Consider the following 21544-nt stretch of genomic DNA (forward strand, 5'->3'; position numbering starts at 1 on the left):
TTATAAGGAAGAGAGCCTGAGTGGCTCAGTAGGTTGGGCTTCTGACTCTTGGTTTTGGTTTAGGTTGTGATCTCAGGGTCCTGGGATCTGGACACTGTATCAGGCTCCATGCTCAGCAGTGGGTCTGCTTTTCCCTCTCCCTTCCCTTTGGTCCCTCCCCCGCTTACTCTCTCTCTCTCAAATAAATCAATGAATAAAATCTTAAAAAAAGAAAAGATATACTTATAGGGATACATAAAAGATAGCGGAAAATCCCAAGTTAGAAGTTGGTGGTGGGGAGGGCAGGGGAAGACCTGGGAACATAAAATTAGTTTAACTCCAAAGTGAAAAATATAGGGTCATATATACTTGGATCATGGCCATGTGGCTGAGGAGTAGGGGTGGGGCTAAGTCCTGCCAGATAGCAGTGCATGTGCCAAGTGTCCTCGAGGGGGACATGTCTTCTGATACAGTGCATATAAGCTATCTGTGGGCTAGCTCTGCCAGAAGCCCCTGTTTTTCCTCTACACCAGGTGGTCTTAAAGTGTGGCCCCTGGACCAAGAGCATCAGCAATTACCTGGGAATGTGATAGAAATGCAAATTATCAAAACTTTCCTAGATCTAGAGTCACAAATTCTGGGTGAGGGTCTAGCACTCTGTTTTAAGAAGCCCTCTAGATGATTCTGATGCCATAAAAATTTGAGAAATACTGTCTAAATTATGCCCTTTCTCAACCACCACTTGCTTATAAAATTCTAGGACAAGATCCATTATTTCTTATGGAATGTCAGGACAAAAAATTTTACAAAAATTGAGACAAATGCATATGCAATATAAGTAAGCTGAAATAAGTAGAATATTCTTGATAGCCCTGGGCTACATTCCTTTTCCAATTCTCCTTTTGCTCATTTTGTGGTGAATTCTTTTATTTTAATACTATCTTTCTCATTGAAATGACATTTTGTGTTAGCTGTACAAAAGCCAAAAAAAAGAGGCAAAAACTATTTCTAAGAGAAAATAGTGAACTATTATTTGAAATAAATTGTAATTTTAAGATATAGTTCATTTCCCCCTCAAAAATTATATTTATGAACTGAACTGGAATGTGAATTACACTACAAGAAAATATAATTCTTGCATAATTTCTACATAACCAAGTTCAAACCATATTGTTTTTCCAGGAACAGTTTCCAGAAAGATAGAAACGGAGCAACAAATCATAGCTATTCATAGGAACTTCCACTAATGTGAAGGCAATGAGAGAAACTGGAGTTTGTTTAAAAATATTTATGCTGGACAACCCGTTCTATGTTGGGTATCACATCATACATTTAATTTGTGTTAGAATGGAACCTTGGTCATGGTCTCTGAAACTATATTCCTATTTAAATTGTGAGTTATAACAGGGTTGCTGGGGGGAGGGGGTTTGGGAGAAGGGGGTGGTATTATGGACATTGGGGAGGGTATGTGCTTTGGTGAGTGCTGTGAAGTGTGTAAACCTGGTGATTCACAGACCTGTACCACTGGGGATAAAAATACATGTTTATAAAAAATAAAAAATTATATTAAAAAAATAAATAAATAAATAAATTGTGAGTTATGATATGACTTTTTCCATACAGAAGATGATTCTTGATTCTTCCTCCAAAATGTGCAAGGAAAACTGTTATTTGTAAGATATGCACATGTTTTTTCACCTTGTTTTATCTTGTTCAACCAAATTTTTGTGCACTGACATAGTCCAGTGTATTTAACTCACAGGGTTCATTTTTAGTGTTTCAAAGTTTGATGTGCAAGTCACAATGATTTTATCAGAAAAATATACTAAAATTTGCATTCTTCTTTGTTACCTGTATATCCAGGTGGACAGAGACAAACATAACCACTCCCAAGCTGTTGGCAGGTTCCACTATTGCGGCAGGGGTTCAAGAAACATTCATGGAAAACCTACGGGTAGCAAAAAGAAATCTATCAGAGACAAAACACTCCAATCATATCAAAGCGATCCTGAGTAGGGAGTTTGAAGGTTTGCAGCACTAGACAGGTGGTTCCTGTTTCCAGGTGAGTTCACTCAAGCTAGCTGGACCACTGCCTGCATAATATTGGTGCCCGCCATATATGGACACAAAGAATATATCTTATTCTTGAGTGACATTCTGAAGTGTTTCTAAATGCTGGCTGCATGTTAGAAACCATCTGAGGTGCTTTGAGGTGCTTTAAAAGTAGAAAGGCTAGGGCCCCACCCCAGACCAGCTCAATCAGAATCTCTGAGGTTGGGATCTGAGCATCACTGTATTTTAAAGTTGCCCAGTGGATTCTATTATGTCTCCAGGGTTGGGAGTTACTGCTCTATGGGTTCTTAGACATTTTTGTCTTCTAGGCTCAGTTTCAAATATGATTTACAAGGCCCTTACAAGTCGATATGTTTGGACAAGATGGTTGGAAGCTGAAATAAGAAATACAACCTTATTATCCTCCTTAAAAATACTTAGGGCCAAAGAATTCATCTTGACATTGGGTTAGATCTATGCAGAGTAATGGCTGAATCTACCAAAATAATTGGTCTTTAGTAGTCTTTTTTTTTTTAAGAAAAACAATAGTTTAGTTATGTTCATGAGTTATGTTCCTTAGTTTTTTCGAAATCCATACATTATTCCGATAAATGATCTTTTTTTCTAACAAAAAATTTAAATAATTTTTATAAACATTGAGGAACTCTTCCTGCCAATCAGAAAAGGCCTTTGGCTAAACCAAATGCCTCTTACTCAAATAATGGATTATGCTTGAGGTAAGTGCTAATTATTAGTGAATTTAAAGGTTCCCACATCTACACCTTCTCTATGCCAGACATTGTTGTGGAGAATTCCCAATTTTTGGTAGTTAGAACTCTTCCAATGGTGCATTTTTAGAAAGTTCTTATTAGAGGTGAATACTATTATTCATTGATAATGTTTCTGAGACTTGATTACTTGAAGTTTCAACTCTGGTAGTTTTCCTCTGTGTAGCATGTGTAATGACAGAGTGTTTTCCAAACATTTCACTGGAGAAGATTCTATAACTATAAAAGGGACTTGCCTGACTGCTGACTTCATACTTCTTTTTGATATGTCCAGGAGAAGCACGGGGCACTATACTTTCCTCTGCTGCTGAGAATGTTGAGCCAAAAGCTAGTAAGATTAATAAGAAAACAGAAAAACCGTATTAGTGTGCGGTATTTATTGCCTATAAGTAAATTCTACCTAAATACTACGGTCAATATTCTAGTTCTCAGAGTAGGTAAAGTCACATATATTTTGATTAGGAATAGTGAAAAAGAGCATAGAGATGGATGGGATACATCATTAAATCCTAGACTCTCAGAAAGAAACTGTGAAGTTATCAAGTTCAATGTACCCAAAGTAAGAATCATTGAGTTACTGTCATCAAAAAGGCCTCAAACGACCAGACATCCAAATCCACGGAAAATAGCAATACTCATAGTTGAAGCTACCATGAGACAAACAGGTCTCCAACACGTGGGATTACATAAGAAATGAAGCATCTCCTTCTTACTGGAGCAATCTGCGATGGACCTGGTACCACTGGTGGCTGTAGTTCCGTGAAAGGGACAAGATAAGCAGAAGGACTTCCCTGGATTGGGTTGGTAGTAGTCTCGTGGACATGGGTAACAGGGCGTTAATCCAGAACGCGAGAATTCTCCTACTGGACAAGGTACTGCAAAGGTAAAAAATCATTTGTAAGTCCAAACAACATATTTTACTTTCAAAAGAGGTGCATTAACCCTCGGTTATAAGAAAGCTACTGAACTGCTGATATATTCTCTGGCACATATTTAATAACTATACTATTTTATCACATCAGATAAACATTCTGTTGTTTCCTTCTTCTCTTAACAACACATATTAACTCAATAAAAATTTGAATTCAGTAATATTGTATTCTGATTTTTCCACTTTATATCCTCGGCATTCCACAAACTGTTAAATAACATGGTGTTTCATAAAAGGAAAATACTGCATGCCAGTGACAGGACATGATTGAGCTAACATTTCCTCTACTACTGGACATTTAGGTGTTTGTATTTGTTAGCTATTATAAATAATGCTGACCAGAAAATTTTCTGCATAAACCCTATAAAAAGCTCTGATTATTTCTTAGGGATAACAGTTGAATTTGAACGATGAATATGAGTAGTTGAACCTATAGATCTAAAGATGATGGAAAACTTAAAGCCAATAATATATGTCAAATCATCAAAAAATAAATAAATAAAAATGGTTCTGACTTATGGGCCCATTAGTAATGTATGGAATTACTCTTACTGCATACTGATTACTGATAATGATCATTTAAATATGTTTTTTTTTCAATTTGAAAGTGAAAAATAGAATTGCACTGTTATTTTAACTTGCATTTCCAAGTTTTTTTTTTTTTCATGTTTGTCAAAAATTTTATTTCTTCTGTGTTGTTGTCTCTTCTGTACGGGGAAGAGGGCCTTTTTTTTTTTAACTTTTTAACCTTTTAATGTTATTTTGTATTAGACATGCTTTTTATTAACAACAACCTGTTGAATACTGTGACTTAACCAAATCTGAAATTCTCTTGCTAATAATTGGTAGAATATTAACTAAACAAGAAATAGCTTCAAACAGAACATGAACCTGCATTTTCTTTGATAAATTTTGGTTGCATCTGTCACAGCTACAGTGAGGCAGACCAGTCATGACTACATCTCTGGGCTGGGATTTTAGATTGTGACCCAAAGATGAATTCAGCATGTTCTTTTCCTTGTGAGAACTGGTGTCATCTACGTGAGCCCTTAAACCACTATAAATGGAGAAAACCACTAAAACTGTTAAGACTTGTCTGCATAAATTTAAACATAGAAGATAGAACACAAAGAAGTAGCTATTTGGGAATCTCGGCATATTTATCATGTAGGCTTTGGATTTTTAATAAAAATTAGTTTGGCAGAAATGATTAGCAATATGGCTGAAAAATTTAGAAATGCACTCAAGGCTCAACAGAGCAGGATAGTCCAAATAATGGCATCTTTTTTTTGGGGGGGGGGTATGACCATAAACATTAAATAAACAATAAGGCATTTGTGGTAATCTCAAGATGTTTAGATCAAAGTTTTTAAGGAAAAACAGGCAGCCACATCTTTTGCAAAAGTGCTCTTTTATATCACTGACAAAAAGTCAGGAGTCAAATCAAGAGATGGCAGAAGATATCATAGATATTAATGCTTATATAGAAAAACGTTATTTCTTCTGGTTACGTTTGTTATATTAAAACTTTAAACTGTAAGTATCTTGGTCAAACAAGATACTTGTCATACTTGTTATAAACAAGATACTTGCTGTAGCAAAAATATTTTTTATATTAAAATTTTCTTAAAAACATTTTTTAAAAGATTTTATTTATTTAAGAAAGAGAGAGAGTGCACAAGCAGGGGGAGAGGCAGAGGGAGAGGGTGAAGTGCAGATTCTCCACTGAGCAGGAAGCCCTACCTGGGGCTTGATCCCAGGACCCAAGATCATCCCAAGATCATCATCTGAGCGGAAGGCAGATACTTAACCAACTGAGTCACCCAGGTGCCCCTAAAACTTTGTAAGTATATTTGTTTCACTAACAATAAATTAACCCATTCTTCGCTGTTAGATTTCAGAGTTCCAGACAAAATTTTGCACAAACATACTCTTAAGTTGATGAGTTTAAAATGGGTTTTCTGAATCTCAAGTTTCAAAAAAAATGATTACCTAGTAGGAAAAGGTAACTCCCAACAGCTAATTAAAGTAGTTAACTGGAAGCATAGATTTTCTACTGGTAAAGGCATAAAACTTTGGTTTGAGAGAGTACCTATGAGTGTGTATGATAAGGTAAAAATACAAATTCTGTCAATGAAACCAAGATGCTATGATGAATTAAATTGTTTTGCACATAAAATTTGTTCAGCACAAACTTACTCTCAAAAAGAGAAAGACTATACCTCTAGAAAACTGTCAGAATGCCAAAAATTATGCTAATAAGTAATAATAAAATCTTAAGATTAAAAATCGTCAAGATGGTTAGTGAACACTATGTTGTAATGTCTATACTTTGTGTTTTGACATAGAAAGATATAAATTTTTATGTGAAAATTAGCTTAAATTATATTCCAAGGGCAGACAGCTGTCATCAGAAATATACTTTCTAGGACTGGACAATCAACACTTAATGCATGATTTACACATACAGAAAATTTTACATATGCAGTAAATATACACAGACACATAGAGCATATGTATGTGTAAACATAACATACCATAAATAATAATAGCATTATCTGTAGTGTATAATATGTATTAAATACACACAGATGCACATATACAGGGGCAGTTCCTGATGGTTTATTTTCCTAAGAAGAGAGGGGAGAAAGTTTCATTTTGAATTTTGACCAAAGAAACTATGGTTTCTGAGTCAATAAAAATGGGACAAAATCCTTTTAATTTCTTCCATTCATGAGAGAGAGGGAGAAATCTAAGTATTCCAAAAAGAATATTAAAATAGGATTAAATACAGTACCTTGAAATGACTAGGAAAAATGTAATCTCACATGTCTGTTCCCTGACAGTGTTAAAGATAACATATAGTGAATTTTGCCTTTTCCAACAGGTTTCCTAAGACAAATTCAAAGGTCAGAGACTCTCGTCCTAAGCCTCTTTTTAACTTCATCCTATAGGGTTAGGGTAAGAAATGCCATCTTGGCTCAGCAATCATCTTTCCTTTTCCTACAGGACCAGGTATAAACAATACCATCACAAAAAAATAATTTGTGGGACTTATCTTTTGGATAAAAGTCATTTTAAAAAATGAAAGATTTCTAGGATGCTGGTATGGCTCAGTTGATTAAGCATCTGACTCAACTTCCGCTCAGATCATAATCCAGGGTTGTGAGATCGAGCCCCGTACTACCTCCTCACTCAGTGGGGAGTCTGCTTGAGATTCTCTCTCTCTCCCTCTGACCCTGCTCTCTCTAATTAATTAATTAATTAATTAAAATAAAACAAAAGATTTCAGACTCTTGAGTTTATCACCACAGACCCACAGATATTTAATATCCTAAGTGGTCATAAAAGATGAAAGGCATGAAATATATATTACTTTAATATAGAAACAAACTTAAATATAGCAGCTGTGTTAATTAAAGTTCCACATGCTAAACAATGCAAAAAGTGATACCTTAGTAAAAAGTGAGGTAAACCATAAATATACACATAAAAATAAATCACTACAAAGAAAAACAAAAGAAAGGAAGTTTAAAGCTAGGAAAAATTTCAAAAAATAAATAAAACTAAGAAAATATATATAAGGGACTGTCTAAAACAGTCCCTTATATATATGTGTGTATACACATATACATATACATATACATTTAAAGTAAAATGGTATTTATTCAATACCACAGGAGAGAGTGCTGAGTGCTGCTGTTTCCAACTCACTCATGACAAGAAAATGTGGTTAAACTTGTGCTAGGAATATATTAGGAGAAATACAGCAGTTACCAGAAGTTTAGAGACTTTCTGGGAATCAGAATTACTTAATTGGAGTAATTTGGTATTAAACAAACCTCAAGGCTTATTTGGGAAGCTAAAGGGAAAAATCATCAATTATGAATTTGTTTTACTGTAAAATCCTAGTTACTTTTGTGGTTGGAAGAAGAGAAAGAGAAAGAATTTTCACTACAGACTATCTTCCAGAATTCAAAATTTTGTCTGTATATTGACATAATAAGAGTCTCTGGTAGATTTATTTCAACCGTAATGTGGAGCCTTATTTGCCTTTTAATTTAAAAAAAACCCTCAAACTTGGTATTACACAACAGACATGGTTTATGAGTTTCAATCAGGTCTTAGTTAAATCTCTTCTCTTCAGTGAAACATCAGGTTAATGACTACTGCTTGCCTGATTCCTCAGGTCTAACAGACTTTTACCTACTGTGATCCTATTACATTGAGATAATTTTGAGGCTTCCCCATTTTCTCCCTACAGCACTCATTTACAAGGACTATATCTCCCAAGATGCAATGCTGGACACTCCCCTCCCAGGATCATACAAAAATGTCCTACACAGTTGTTTTCTGGGAATTTGTTTTTAACTGGATGCACAGGTATAAATGACTGGGGGGTACAATGAGGCTGTGTGTGTGTGTGTGTGTGTGTGCACGCAGCTTGAAAGAAATGGGGAGCCAACAGATTGTTTTCTTAAAAACATTGCTTTTCAATAAGGGAACAGTTTTCTAATTTTCAGATAGCCATAGACCTTAGGTTTTTAAATAAGTGTGCAGAGGAAGTAGAGTATACATAATTTTTAAAAAGTCATGTTTCAGCCTGCATGTTTGTTCTGCTCCCAGTGATATAGCAGAGGTAGGCCAACAACTTTTTATTTTTAATCGAGTTCCATTGACTTGGCAAAGTATGTGGAATTTGGTGCTCCTGGCAGCAGGATGACCTTGACTCTCAACCCTAATTTCAAGGCCATTTTAAGCTTTCATCTTTTCATTTTGTTTACATCTTCTAACCTTCACTGCCCTGGAAAACTGTACTTAGCAGGGATGTTAGAAATATTTGAAAATTGAAATTCTAATCTTTTTTTGTCTATTGTGGTTCTCAACATACGGTCCCTGGACCAAGCAGAAGCAGCACCCCTTGCGAACTGGTTAGAAATGTACATTCTTGGGCCCCACACCAGACCTGCCCACTTAAACACTCCAGGGGTGGGACCCAGCAATCTGTGTTTTTAAGCCCTTCGTGCTATCATTTTAGATCTGAAATTAGTCATACTCAACTTACCCTGTTACTTTAGAATCTCTGGAGGGGAACTTAAAAAGAAAACCAGACAAGTTAAGTCAGAACATCTGGGAGTGCAGACTGGGCTTTAGCATTTTAAAAATGCTGAGGTAAATGTACAGATCATTCCAAAGGGAAGCCAAGAGGGGACAGCCACTCACAAACCCTGCAAACTGTAGGAAATGAAAATCATTAATTCATAAAATGTCTTTTTAGAGTTTCAAGGAACCTGAGACCGGACCTCACTTTAGAAAGGAAGAGACTAAGTTCCTAGGTGAGATGCATTTCTACCATATCATGAAGCCATGTGTTTATTAATGTTGAATACTAGCACCGAGTCTTGTCCTTTTTTGTGTTCCTAAAGGCACTAACGCAGTGTTTATATTGGGAGTGTTTACACTTAAGCATTGACTGGCTGAGTACATGGAAACTCTCCATGAAAAGACAGTTATTTACATTCTTTGCATACAGGAGATACATGGTTTTGCTGAAAATATTCCACTCCTCCATGCATAGAATCTATGGGGTTAGAAGAAATATCAGTGTCTAAGGCTTTGATAACCTCCACAAGCAGAAATGTTCACGGCTCCTCTCTTCACAGTGGAAGTGTTTTCTGGGCATAAGAGGCAGCTCCGGGAACCAAATGCTGGCTGGTAACTGCCCAGGGGACACGATTCACAAGTCTCAAGTCCGTTTGATGAGTAGGTGCCTTGCTTGCACTGAGCTGAAAAGAAAAATGTACTATGGTTAAGAATGATGACATTAAGCTATACAAAACTAACACTGGCTGGGAGAGGGTTTTCTGCATTTTAATTAATCTAGGAGACAAAGAACTCTAAGCATAAAGATTGTATTTTAGACTGCTGCCTGCTTCTCAGTCCTCATAAATTTTAGACTGATTTCCAGTCACTTTCATTATTACAAAACTTCGCTACTACGAAAGTGTCGATAAATGGTTTCTGAGTGAAGTTAGAAATTTCACCTCAGAAAGGTATTGTCACAAGAACAAGTTGTATGCAGGGGAACTTGTATGAGTTCTCAGCTTGCACTCAGTTCTCTGGAGTAATGGAAACAAAACCTTAAGTTGGGTGAGAGCCTCATTAATTAACTATAAGGCACCTTCGTCGCTCTACAAATTGGACTTCTGTCCTCCTCCTACAGACCCCATCGGAGGGCTGGCGGAGTAAAAAGTAAAAGTGGTCTTAGCATGAGGCCCAGGGAGATAAGCAACTTTCTAAGATTCATAGCAATGGTTCTGTGGGAGAGCAGGACGAGGGCCAGAATCCTCAACCCCCAGGGCACTACTTTCCTTTTGCCCTTGTTCTCCAAATGATGCTCAATGTTAGCATTTTTGGTTACTTCTACTAATCAGCTAGCAAGGCTCTCAAGTTTGTAACTGTCATTAAGCAATCACATCTACATTTGTAACAGCAAGGGGCATAGTTCTGAAATTCCCTCTTTTAGGTGTATCTCTTTTTTTAAAGTTTGTTAGTTTATTTATTAAAGTCATCTTTATACCCAACATGGGGCTCAAACTCATGACCCCAAGATGAAAAGTCCATGCTCTCGTGATGGAGACAGCCAGGTGCCCCTCAGGTATATCTTATTGTAACTTTAATCATGAAAGGAAACGTTTCTATCAGAAATGTTTATTGAGAATGATAATCAAATGTTTTGAAAGTATTGAGTATTTTAGTAGCAAAAATACATGCATGTGTACCTATAGTTATTAATTTCCAAATAAATGGAGAGTTGATCTCATTGTTATCAAATACTATTCTCACAAAAAAAAATTATTAAAGCAAACTCATGGTTGCTAAGTGTTATGAAAGTACTTTCCACCAATTAATTTGAGAGTTGATTAAAAAAAAACTACATTACTTGATAAATGCAGATTAGAATTGAGGTGCCTGAGTGGTGCAGTCAGTTAAGCATTTGACTCTTGATTTCTGCTCAGGTCATGAAATCAGGGTTGTGGGGTCAAACCTCAGGTCAGACTCCATGATCAGCATCTCCCTTTGGCCCTCCCACTTCTGTGTGATTTCTTTCTCTCTCTCTCTCAAATAAATCATTAAATAAATATTTTTTTTAAATGTGGGATTATGGACATTGGGGAGGGTATGTGCTTTGGTGAGTGCTGTGAAGTGTGTAAACCTGGTGATTCACAGACCTGTACCCCTGGGGATAAAAATATATGTTTATAAAAAATAAAAAAAAATGTGGGTTAGAATTATTGGCAGTGGAGTTTGACTTAGTGCAACAGAATGTGCCAAGGTTGGCGGGGGGGGGGGGGAGATAGACTTCTTTAATGTGAGGAAAACACTGAGATAATAATTTAAAACTAAAAGAAAAAAATCAATCAATGAACTTGCTTATAGTGATACTCTTATTTCATCCTGTTTGCCATTTAGACTTCATAAGTGAAGACAAAATTCAGGTTTCTTGTCAAAATGTGCACTAGATCATTACCTTTGCATTCCAAGATGCTTCTTGAATGGAGATACTCGGTGTAAGTCCCAGCTGGACAGAGTTTGCACTCAAGCTGCCCTTCTTCATCCTGATAGAATCCAAGCAAGCAGCTTTCACAGACAGAATGCTCCAGAGAATAATAAGTTCCCAAAGGGCAATTGACTGAAAAGAAAACAGAAAACACTGAAACCAGTAAACTATAGAAACAGAACACATTTAATTTCCTTCTTCCTAAAGACAAGAAAATAATAAAGCCTGCTTCCAAGTACTATTGTTTCTGTGTTAAGTCTTACTGTCAGAGTTTCCCTCATAAGATAAACCTTCCAGAAATGTATTCCTAGAAACAAACAATAAGATTCTTTTTAAGAAAATGAAAATCCTTATTGACCGAGATTAGGGCTTGTGTGATAGGAGCTTTAAAGCATGGATGAAACCAGATCGTCCTGGGAAATACACAGCTAACAAAGAAAAAAGGCTGCTGTAGGGAAGGAATAAAACAATGAACATAGATTAATTTGAGGCTTCAAGATAGGAAAAACAGTTTCTTAGTGATTCCTCTGAATAGTTCCCGTATGAAACTGATTGCTTGTCTATTACAGCCTCATTTCTAGAAACAAAACCAGCCGAACGTTCTGGGTCTGAACCAGGAGAGTTAAGTAGAGCCTTGTCTCTGCTTATAGGAATTACTGTCCACTGAAGGCAAGTCTGAGACATCCTGAGACCCAGGGCTTCTGAGGAAACAGGTAGGGCCTTCCTTCCTTGGAGATTTGGTCTACTACTTGGCAGGCTTGAAGTGACTCAGGATTTCTGAGACCAAAGTGGAATGTTAAACCCACAGAAAGGATGTGAGCAAAGTTAGTGTTGGTATAGAGAGGGTACTTGAAATCAGCACGTATGATTCTGATGATAAAGTATGTAAAACTTACGTGGAAACTTACTAAAAATTCAGATGCCAAGGCCCTGCCCCCCAAAGTATCAGATGTATTAGTCCTGGGCTGGGGCCTGAATCAGGATGCATTTTGGTAAGCCCTTCAGGGGATGCTGACACAGGTGGTCTGAAGGTCAGACAGAGAAACAGGGAACACTGACCAAGATGATTCCTAATTTTTACTTACAACATAGGGAGGAAACAAGTCACCCAAATGAGCTCTAGGAATAGCAAGAAGTACTGTTGAAGAAGGTTTTCCAAGCAAGGGGGGAGATCCCACACCTCCAGAGGGACACCAGACTCACACCATTTGGTTCAGTTGAGCGTAGTTTGGTTAGAGGAGTCTCCCGTATCTATAAACCATGACTTATTTGGGAAACAGGCTGGAATTGATCCAGATTGTGGCAGTCTGGGTTAAACAGTAAGGGGCTGTGGGTGAGGAGAATGAGGAGTGGCTGCTTACTGGCTAACGGGGATCTCCTCTGGAGGTGGTGAGAAGGTTTTGGCAGTGGTGATGGTTTGGTGGTGGTTGAACAGCATCATGAATGTGCTAAATGCCACTGAATGCTACACCTTAAAGTGGGTGATGTTATACCATGTGAACTGGGCACTGGCTACTAAGCTGGAAATCTCAGCTACCCCACCTACTGTCTTAATGGGTAAGACTTCCTGAGTAAGCTCCTCGCCTCTCTGGCTTCAGTTCTGCCATCTGTAAAATGGGCTTAGTAGTAATAGCACTTCACAGAGTTGCTAAACAGAATTAAACAAGAGAGGGGCTCAGCCTGCCTATGGAAGTGGTCAAAAAGGATCAGTCTTTATCACTGGAGATGCTGCTGAAAGTTGTGAGCTCTAAAGTCCTAGAAATAAAACCAAGATCTGAGTCCCTTACCTGAAATAGTTTTCTTGTCCTGAACAATGGTGGTTACTTAGATTCCTGAGCCAAAATAATAAGAACAACCACACGACATTCGCACAATGTTTCATTTCAATACCCTAGTATAGTTGTAAGGCGGCTCTACTCATCTCATTTGACCCACTTATGAGCCAGATAATTTTTTTTTTTTTCAGGGAAAAGTCTTACCACACATACGCCCTCTCAGCACCGAGCCTGGTCTGCAGAAAAGGAAAGCCTTTTCTGTCTCTAATGAATTGCTGTCGGCTACCAGAATTTCAGATGAAAGCTGGAAGGAATACATGGGTTCCTGACTGAGGGTCCTTTCCAGTTGATTTGTAATGGTTTCCAAAGTCTTAATGAGTCGTTGCTGATTTTCCAGCTCGAGGGTATCATTTCTTTCATCGGGCAATGGCACACTAGCTGAGATAAAAACAAGATGAAATAAAACATAACACACACAACATGGTGTTTCAGAAAACCATTCGTAGTTAGTGTCTTGTATTTTTTTTAACCAAAAAGAATTGGCATATTAAAAATCTTCCAGGAAAAATAAACTGACACTCAACCACTACTTATTGAGCAACTAGTACAGGGGTAATACTAAGAACAATGCAATTTGTTTTAATCCTTCTCTCATGTGCTGGATCTACGTCACCTTTTTGTGAAGTTCTTCCTTACAGCATGTATAACTTTCTGTAAATTCTTGCTTTTTAAAAACATGCCTTAGTGTGTCATGCCAAGATGAGTACAAAGCAGGATGTCTGTTGCTGCGAGAATCATAAAATACATCTGGGATATTAAATTGCAAAAAATGACAAAACTTGGGTGATTGCGTTCTCCCTCATTTTCAGTTCCAGGACTCTTTCCTAAGAATGATGATAAATGGTAAATTTGCAAAATAGGTCTCCCACCAAGAACGTCACATGATATTTTTTTTTTTTTCAAACAGTCTCTCCTTACCTGTGATGTTAAAAACTAACTTAATTTTGTGGTTCGATAATGGGGCACTTCTTCTAATTCGTGAAGATCTGGCTTTGCCGACACCTGTGGGTGTTTCTTGCACAGAGTCCAAGAAGTCATCGTAAGAGTAATCCAGCCTGTTAGCTGCGCCCCAACCACCAGGTCCTGGATAGTTGGGGCAGAGAAACAAGATTCTACAGTTGCCTCGTTATTGGCATTTAGGTCTGAATCTTAAGCCACAAGTCAAATCGCCCCCTATTTCTTCAATTGCCCATAATGTTCTATATACAGGGATTCATCTAGAATCTCATATTTCTCATCTACAATCTTATATTGTAATTTTTACGCACTTCATTTTAGATTTAGACTACCAATGAATCGCACAAGAAGAAAGACAAGTCCCTTTGGAGCTACCTAGGCATTTAAGCCGTTCCTCCCTTAGAGTTAAGTGTTAATTACCTTAGCTTTAGAGGTAAATTAAGATGTGGATGTGGAATTTTCAGAATTTTAATCAATTCCTATTTCCCTTCAGGGTTTGCCCCATTCTTTTTTTTTTTTTTAAATTGTAATATCAGCTTTATAAACAATGCAAATGAATAGGTTTCCTTTTGTGAAGTTTATTCAGGATACTGCATCATATTTTTTTAAATTTATTTATTTTCAGCATAACAGTATCATTATTTTTTCACCACACCCAGTGCTCCATGCAATCCGTGCCCTCTATAATACCCACCACCTGGTACCCCGACCTCCCACCCACCCCCACTTCAAATCCCTCAGATTTTTTTCAGAGTCCATAGTCTCTCATGGTTCACCTCCCCTTCCAATTTTAAAGGTAGAGGGGCAGGGGTGCCTGATGGTGCAGTCAGTTAAGCAATGGATTCTTGGGTTTCAGCTCAGGTTGTAATCTCAGGGTCATGGGATGGATCCCCATATCGGGCTCCATGCTCAGCACGGAGTCTGCTTTAGATGCCCCTGTGCCATTGTGACCACCCACATAGATTCAGTTGGTAGCTTCTGGACGTAGGGTGTGAGGGTGTACAATTCCAGTCAAGTTACTTTCCTCTTTCTGAACCTCAGTTTCTTCATTTAAAAATTGAGGTCATTCTTCTCACCTCACAGGTTTGGGGGATAATTGAGACAATTATCTAGCTCAGTGTTTGACTCGTTCTAAAACCTCATTAAGTGATACTAATATTGGTCTGGGCATATTGTTCTTGCATGATTATGTGCTTTAAATATCAAATTATATTTATACAGGCCTCTTGACCTATGTAAGCAGTTTAAGATTTTTAAATTAAATTTAAATTGGGTTTTAAAGAAAATAAGCTCTTAAAATTTTTTTTGTCTAATTTATGTTTTTTGGCTATTAAAATTACCTAGAATAAATATTTTTGTTTTTCACGCAAACATCCTTCCCACAAGTGTTATGTAGCCATTATAGAAAAACAGATGAGCCAAGACAAAAAAATTTTTTTGATTGCCTACAATTCCACCATATAGAAATAATGCCTATAACATTTTAGTCAAGATTTTCTTCTATGAATGTATAAACACACACATATATGTTTATGCATACACAGATACATGAATCGCTGGAACAGAAATAACCATACCATACCTTTAACAAATAATTATACTACGTGTATATTACTTAGTAATCTTTCCCTAATTTTCTCAATGATATATTATGACATTTCTCAAAATATTCTCTTCTATGACTATACCACAAACTAACCAGGTTTCTATTTTCAGACTTTTGGGTTATTTCAAAATTTGAGAACACTCTTGTGCAGAGAGGATTTCATAAAATGTAAGGCACCATCAATGAGAAGATATATTCCAATTTCAGAGATGTCCAAATGAAAAATGTACAACTTAGAATTTATGAAATATAGGGCATCTTTGCACACTGATGTGATTTTTATCTTGAGAAATATTCTTAGAATTAGATTTCTGGGTTTCACTATTTTTAATCTTTTGATACATATTGCCGATTGTCCTCCAATTTCTCCCCTGTATACAATATAGGAGTATTATTTTCTTTCCTTATACCCTTGCCAATTTTGGGTATTATGATTCTTATTTGAATGTGTTAATCTGACATGTCGAAAAGGGCATCTCATTTTAGTTTTAACTGGAATTACATGACTATTATGAGGTCAAAGCATTTTAATATATTTATTGACCCTTTGTTTTTCATACATTATGGCTTGCCAAGGTGTTGTTTGAAATGTTACACTAATCTTGTGACTCTCTACTGTAAAGGCATTCAAGGAGGAAAGCTTATCTCTTGGGATCAAATGTACTATGTGTCCACATAGGATTCTAGCAAACCGCCATTTTGATCCTTATTAGATGACAAATATCACCCATCTCAAAGCCTTATGATGCCAGCTGACTCCCTCTAAGTGCATTCTTAGACCCAAACTTCAACAGTTTGGGAGGGGAAACCTGTGTCATGTGTGACAGAAGAGCCATTGTTATTCTAGACATACTCCTGCCAACTCTGTTGCCACTGCCACCTCATGTTTTCCTATATAACACTTTAATGTCCAAAATTTTCACTGAGAAGTTTTATATAATAGTTAAAAATGGGAAAAAACCCAAAGGCTACCAGTAGGAAATTGTTTACATAAATTATGTCAAATTGATTAATTAAATAATATGTGGCCATTGAAACTGAAATATAATGTTTAGTGACAGAAAAATGTCCTCAATATAATGTTAACTAAAAACTCAAGTTTACAAAGTAGTATGGGCACATATATATAATGTGTATAGTTATATGTATATATGTTAATATACATAGGAATACATATATAAGTATATTAACAGAATTATTTATGGGATTGTGGGTTATCTTGATTTCATTCTCTGGGTTTCAACATTTTTCAAATTTCTGCAATAAACATATATGCAAAAATATTTTTAAAATTTAAAAGTTATAAAGCAAATGTCAACATCACTCTAAATGCTAAGTCACTACAAATATTACACATATGATTAGTGTCAGGAAGAAAAAGGCGGTCTGCTGTAATGTCAACTAATATCGTCTCTCAGATAACCTTCCAAGGACTTTATGTGTACTTGTACTTATTCATTTAATCCTGAGAATGGTCCTATGAGTTCAATACATATACAACAACATATACATACACATATATATATACACAAACTTGCTCAAGACCACATAGCTAATAGTAGTAGAGGAAGAATTTGGATGTAAGAAGTTGGTCTTAGAGTATATGTGCTTAACTATGATACTATTTTGTTATCACTATTATTATTATTATCACTATTTTTTTGAGAGGGAAAGGGAAAAGGAGAGGGGGAGAGGGAGAGAGACCCTTAAGCAGGCTCCATGCCCAGCATGGAGCCCAGCACAAGGCTCAATCTCACAAGCCTGAGATCATAACCCAAGCTGAAATCAAGGGTCAGACACTTAACTGACTGAGCCACCCAAGAGCCTCCATCACTATTATTTTTTAAAACATTATTCTGGAAGTGTTATACAGTTTTATAATAATGCAATAAAAATGACAAATATAATTACTAGAAAGGTTGATGATGTTATTAATGAAAGACCCAAGGGTGACTATGAAATCTTCCAGAAATATTAAGGCAGTAAGCTAAATGGCCAGCTACACCAGCAAACAAATCATATACCATAGTTAGAAATAACTTTAATAAAAACGCTGAAAGATAATATGGAGAAAACATGAAAATTCAATTAGAAGGTATATCAGACTTGAACAGATTGAGTCTTAATATATTCTGTGTGAGAAATCTGAGTATTTTACACGTGTAGCTATTTTCAAATAATGGCTTAATTGTAATTTAAATTGAATGCCATATAAAATGGCTTTAGTACTATTCTAAGATATCATATAAATATTAAAATTTCACAACACAATGTGACTTATTTTTCTTAGTTTTTATCATCTCAAGAGTTTTAGTTTTAAAAAAAGTTAATTTTTCTAGATTGCCCCACTCTTCTGGACTTAAAAATCATTTTGCAGATCAATCTCAACACTGCATAAATTAATTACCAATTGCAAAGCCATTTTCATAGTCATAATTGTATTCGAGGCAATATTTTTTGGTCAGGTCCTCTAATCTGCAGTCAATGTCCTCAGCATCACTACAAAATGATGGGACCTGCAAATAAAAAATAGAAGAGTATGAAATGTAAATTCCACGTCTGTGTGCTCTGGATAAGCCCTTTATTCTGTTGGTCTTCCATTTCCCTCTACAGGAGGGAGGAGAGGAACAGAGCTCTTCCTGCTTCTGGACAGACCCTGCCCCTCGCCCAGGCCCTCCCCTGCAGTCTCTAGTACGTGTGGACCACCAGGATTAGTTTCAGGCCTTTTTTCTCTGTGCATGTCTCTGATCCCCAGAAGTCCAGCACCCCTGGCATATCTCTTATCTCTAAATGTTCACCCCATACGGCTCTTTAGATCTCTTTTCTCTGATTCTATCTCCCACCCATCTCTCAGTCCTCAGAACTTTCATCTGCCTTCTGGATCTCGGGCATCAGCAAATCTCCTATTATTATTTTTTTTTTTCACCTCTCTTCATGGTTCCTTCATCTTTGTTCTCAATGACACCTCACCTTTCAGTTTTCTCAAACCATGGATGTGGCGGTGGAGGAAGTGTCCTCCTCACTCTTCCCTGGTATTTCCAGATCACGCTCCCATGCCCCTCCTTAGGGCCTCACAGTCCTGAAGCTTGCTGCATAGTAGATGGCCCCTCTGTGCTGCAGCTACCTACAGCCTTTCCCTATTCTGCATCACCCCCTCATTCCAAGAATATCCAGTAACTGTCGCTATTATCATTCTTGGTGATTTTTATATCCATCTGGCGAATCTCCCATCACCTTGGCTGCTCACTTCCTTTTCCCCCTCTACTCTAGTCTTCCAGCCTTACTTTCTTCAGTGCGGTCATGGTCAAACCCTCAGACCCCATCATTACCCATAACTGCACCCTCTCTTACACCTGGAAGTCTTTGACTTCTTCAAATTTATAATCCATGGACCCTACCACCTCTTCGCTGTCTCTCATCCAATGTCTCCACCGCCTTGTTCATCCTTCTTAGACTCTATGGATCATCACCAGGAATCCCTCCTTCACACGCACCCATCTCCACCGCTTATCTGTAGAAGCCATCACCCTAGTTAAGCTAATTGCTCTGCTTTCTTTACACGTGCATCCACATGGTTAATTACAGCTTGAGAGAAAACACAATCCTGCTTCCTGCCAATCCTACCACCTTTCTTTAGCACATTCATTTGCATTTTCCTAGAAAATGATTTTATACCATCAACTCCCTTTCTAAACCCTCACAACTCCTCCCCCCATCCTTACTCTCTCAGCTGATCACTCTGCATCTTTTTTTCTGTGAGAAAACAGAAGTCAGAAAAGATCTTTTGACACACTTCTACCCCTGCGTGTACCCACTCGTGTATCTGTGTCCCTGCGTACACTGCCTCCTTGGCTCCCCTCTTTCTCTCACACCGGACGTCAGCCCTACTACCACTGAATCTACTCTTAGCATCTATCCAAAATCCAAGCTGCCTACTCTGTTAGGAATACAAATATGTATATAACACATTTTCTCCGAGATGTTCAGCACAAATTAAATACACTGTTTTTGCTTTCCTATAAACAGTGAAAAAGTCCTAAACAAAAATGCATGAAAAAGAAAGTCCTTTCAATGTTCAATTATCTCTCATAAAATAAATACAGTCTACAATGGCATTTTTGTCATACTTTAAATAACAAAGCAGACATTTTCAAACCACATGGACCCCATGCTTCTCTGGCTTTCTGACTCAGAATGTTTTTAAAAACTCAAAAATGTTTTAATAAAGATTCATTTATAATTTGTTCCAGAAGTCTAAAACCTATAAGCAATCCTAACTATTAGGAGCAAGTTTGGATTACAGAGAGGCGGGAAATCATTAGGACACGAAGTTCCAGTGACAGGTTACCCTGAGGAGCTATGAAAAGCTCAAGAGCATCCTTTAAAATCCAACAAATACTGCGGACATACCATTTTCCCCAGGGTAGTCTCAAATGCTTCAGAAAACTTCTTCAGCAGATCTGTATCATCACAGCGAGTTGCTTTGTATAGCATCTCAAAGGATTTGAACCCATGATTTGCAAAACGTTTTACTGGAAAATGTTAGAGAAAACCGCTTCAGTTGGTTAAGTGTTTTCAACACAAATATTTAATTGTCTTTGTAATAACTGTAACTTAGGACTTTGGTTCTAAAATGATTTGTGGGCTGGCTATAAAAACAAGAGATGACAGTTAAGACAATTTCCTAGGCATTAATTGATCACAATAAACCATGAATCAGCCAAGCGGCACCATACCCAGTTACCCCGTGATGAGGTTTGCTTTGATATATTATTCTTTAGTTTACAACCACATTAAGAAAATGAACATTTAACGGAAAAAGAGATTTAAAAATTTTTAAATTATATTTTTGGGAATTTCTGAAAAATCCTGTCTGGGTCAAAGATATCTTTTATATCTATATAATTTTGTATCATGTATATTTCTATTATATTTTTAACCAAAATACATAAAAAATTTTCTAACTATGATGGATAATCATAATCCTTGAAAGTGTAATTCCCACAGAGAATTCCCCCTTAGATCAGAGACTTGCATGGTTAGACACAGCAAGCTGTCCCATAATATTCTGAGACAATGATTCCTAGTAGCATCAGGATGAAAATCCTACTGTCTAAATCTGTGATGGAGGTGAGTGATATTGCAGAACTTTTAATTACTACCCAAATTTGTGGGAAAAAGTAGCTCAAGTAATTGGGCTTTATTCTCTTTTCAGGACACTGGCATTTAAACTCCAACTATAGTAATGAATCAAGGATCCATTCCAAAGAGTATTTATTTACACTAGACAAAGACACTGGCTATTTTTATAATTATACATATATTTAAGATTATGGAATAGTTCTAAATATAAATCAGACCTGCAAAGATTGTGACTGATCTTTCTCTATCATATATAATAGATCTTACTTTAATTAAATATAAGCTCTTCTACAGACTATGAGACTATAAGTTCAAGTTTATAGATCAAGCACAACATGCTGACATTTCTATTTCTGGCAAATAACAAAGATTGGGCCAAGATGGGTTTGCCTTAAACAGAATCTTGTCCTGTACCAATCAATAATGAGACTCTGATGGGCTAACTTTTTAAATCAAGGGCTGAGCATTTCTCTTATTCACAAACATTTCAAGTTCATGACACCATTATTTTTTTCAAGTAAGCTCTATGCCCAGTATGGGGCTCAAACTCATGACCCCAAGATCAAGAGTTGCATGCTTGCTCTACTAACTGAGTCAGCCAGGTGCCCTTCATAGCACCATTTTTCATTCATCAAACCCAATCCCCATAGTAAGGAGGTTTTCCTCTTAAATACCCCGAAACATACACACACC

At 36.9% G+C, this 21544-nt stretch overlaps 1 protein-coding gene across 4 annotated transcripts in view; it reads right to left on the minus strand.

Annotated features, from left to right (window-relative positions):
* SVEP1 (sushi, von Willebrand factor type A, EGF and pentraxin domain containing 1) overlaps window positions 1-21544 on the minus strand; it is a 178145-nt gene that overhangs the window by 76638 nt on the left and 79963 nt on the right. For all 4 annotated transcript variants that reach the window (XM_045081687.1, XM_045081688.1, XM_045081686.1 and 1 more), the window contains exons 13-21: window positions 20120-20241; window positions 18117-18225; window positions 14065-14229; window positions 13291-13524; window positions 11282-11443; window positions 9375-9536; window positions 3533-3694; window positions 3056-3147; window positions 1831-1927 (exon numbers count right to left, since the gene is read on the minus strand). In XM_045081687.1, coding sequence (XP_044937622.1) covers window positions 1831-1927; window positions 3056-3147; window positions 3533-3694; window positions 9375-9536; window positions 11282-11443; window positions 13291-13524; window positions 14065-14229; window positions 18117-18225; window positions 20120-20241 — 1305 coding nt within the window. The remainder of the gene's footprint in view (window positions 1-1830; window positions 1928-3055; window positions 3148-3532; window positions 3695-9374; window positions 9537-11281; window positions 11444-13290; window positions 13525-14064; window positions 14230-18116; window positions 18226-20119; window positions 20242-21544) is intronic.

This window comes from Mustela putorius, unplaced genomic scaffold (assembly GCF_011764305.1).
Source record: "Mustela putorius furo isolate JIRA1106 unplaced genomic scaffold, ASM1176430v1.1 tig00000580_pilon_pilon_pilon, whole genome shotgun sequence".
NCBI classification, from domain to species: Eukaryota; Metazoa; Chordata; class Mammalia; order Carnivora; family Mustelidae; genus Mustela; species Mustela putorius.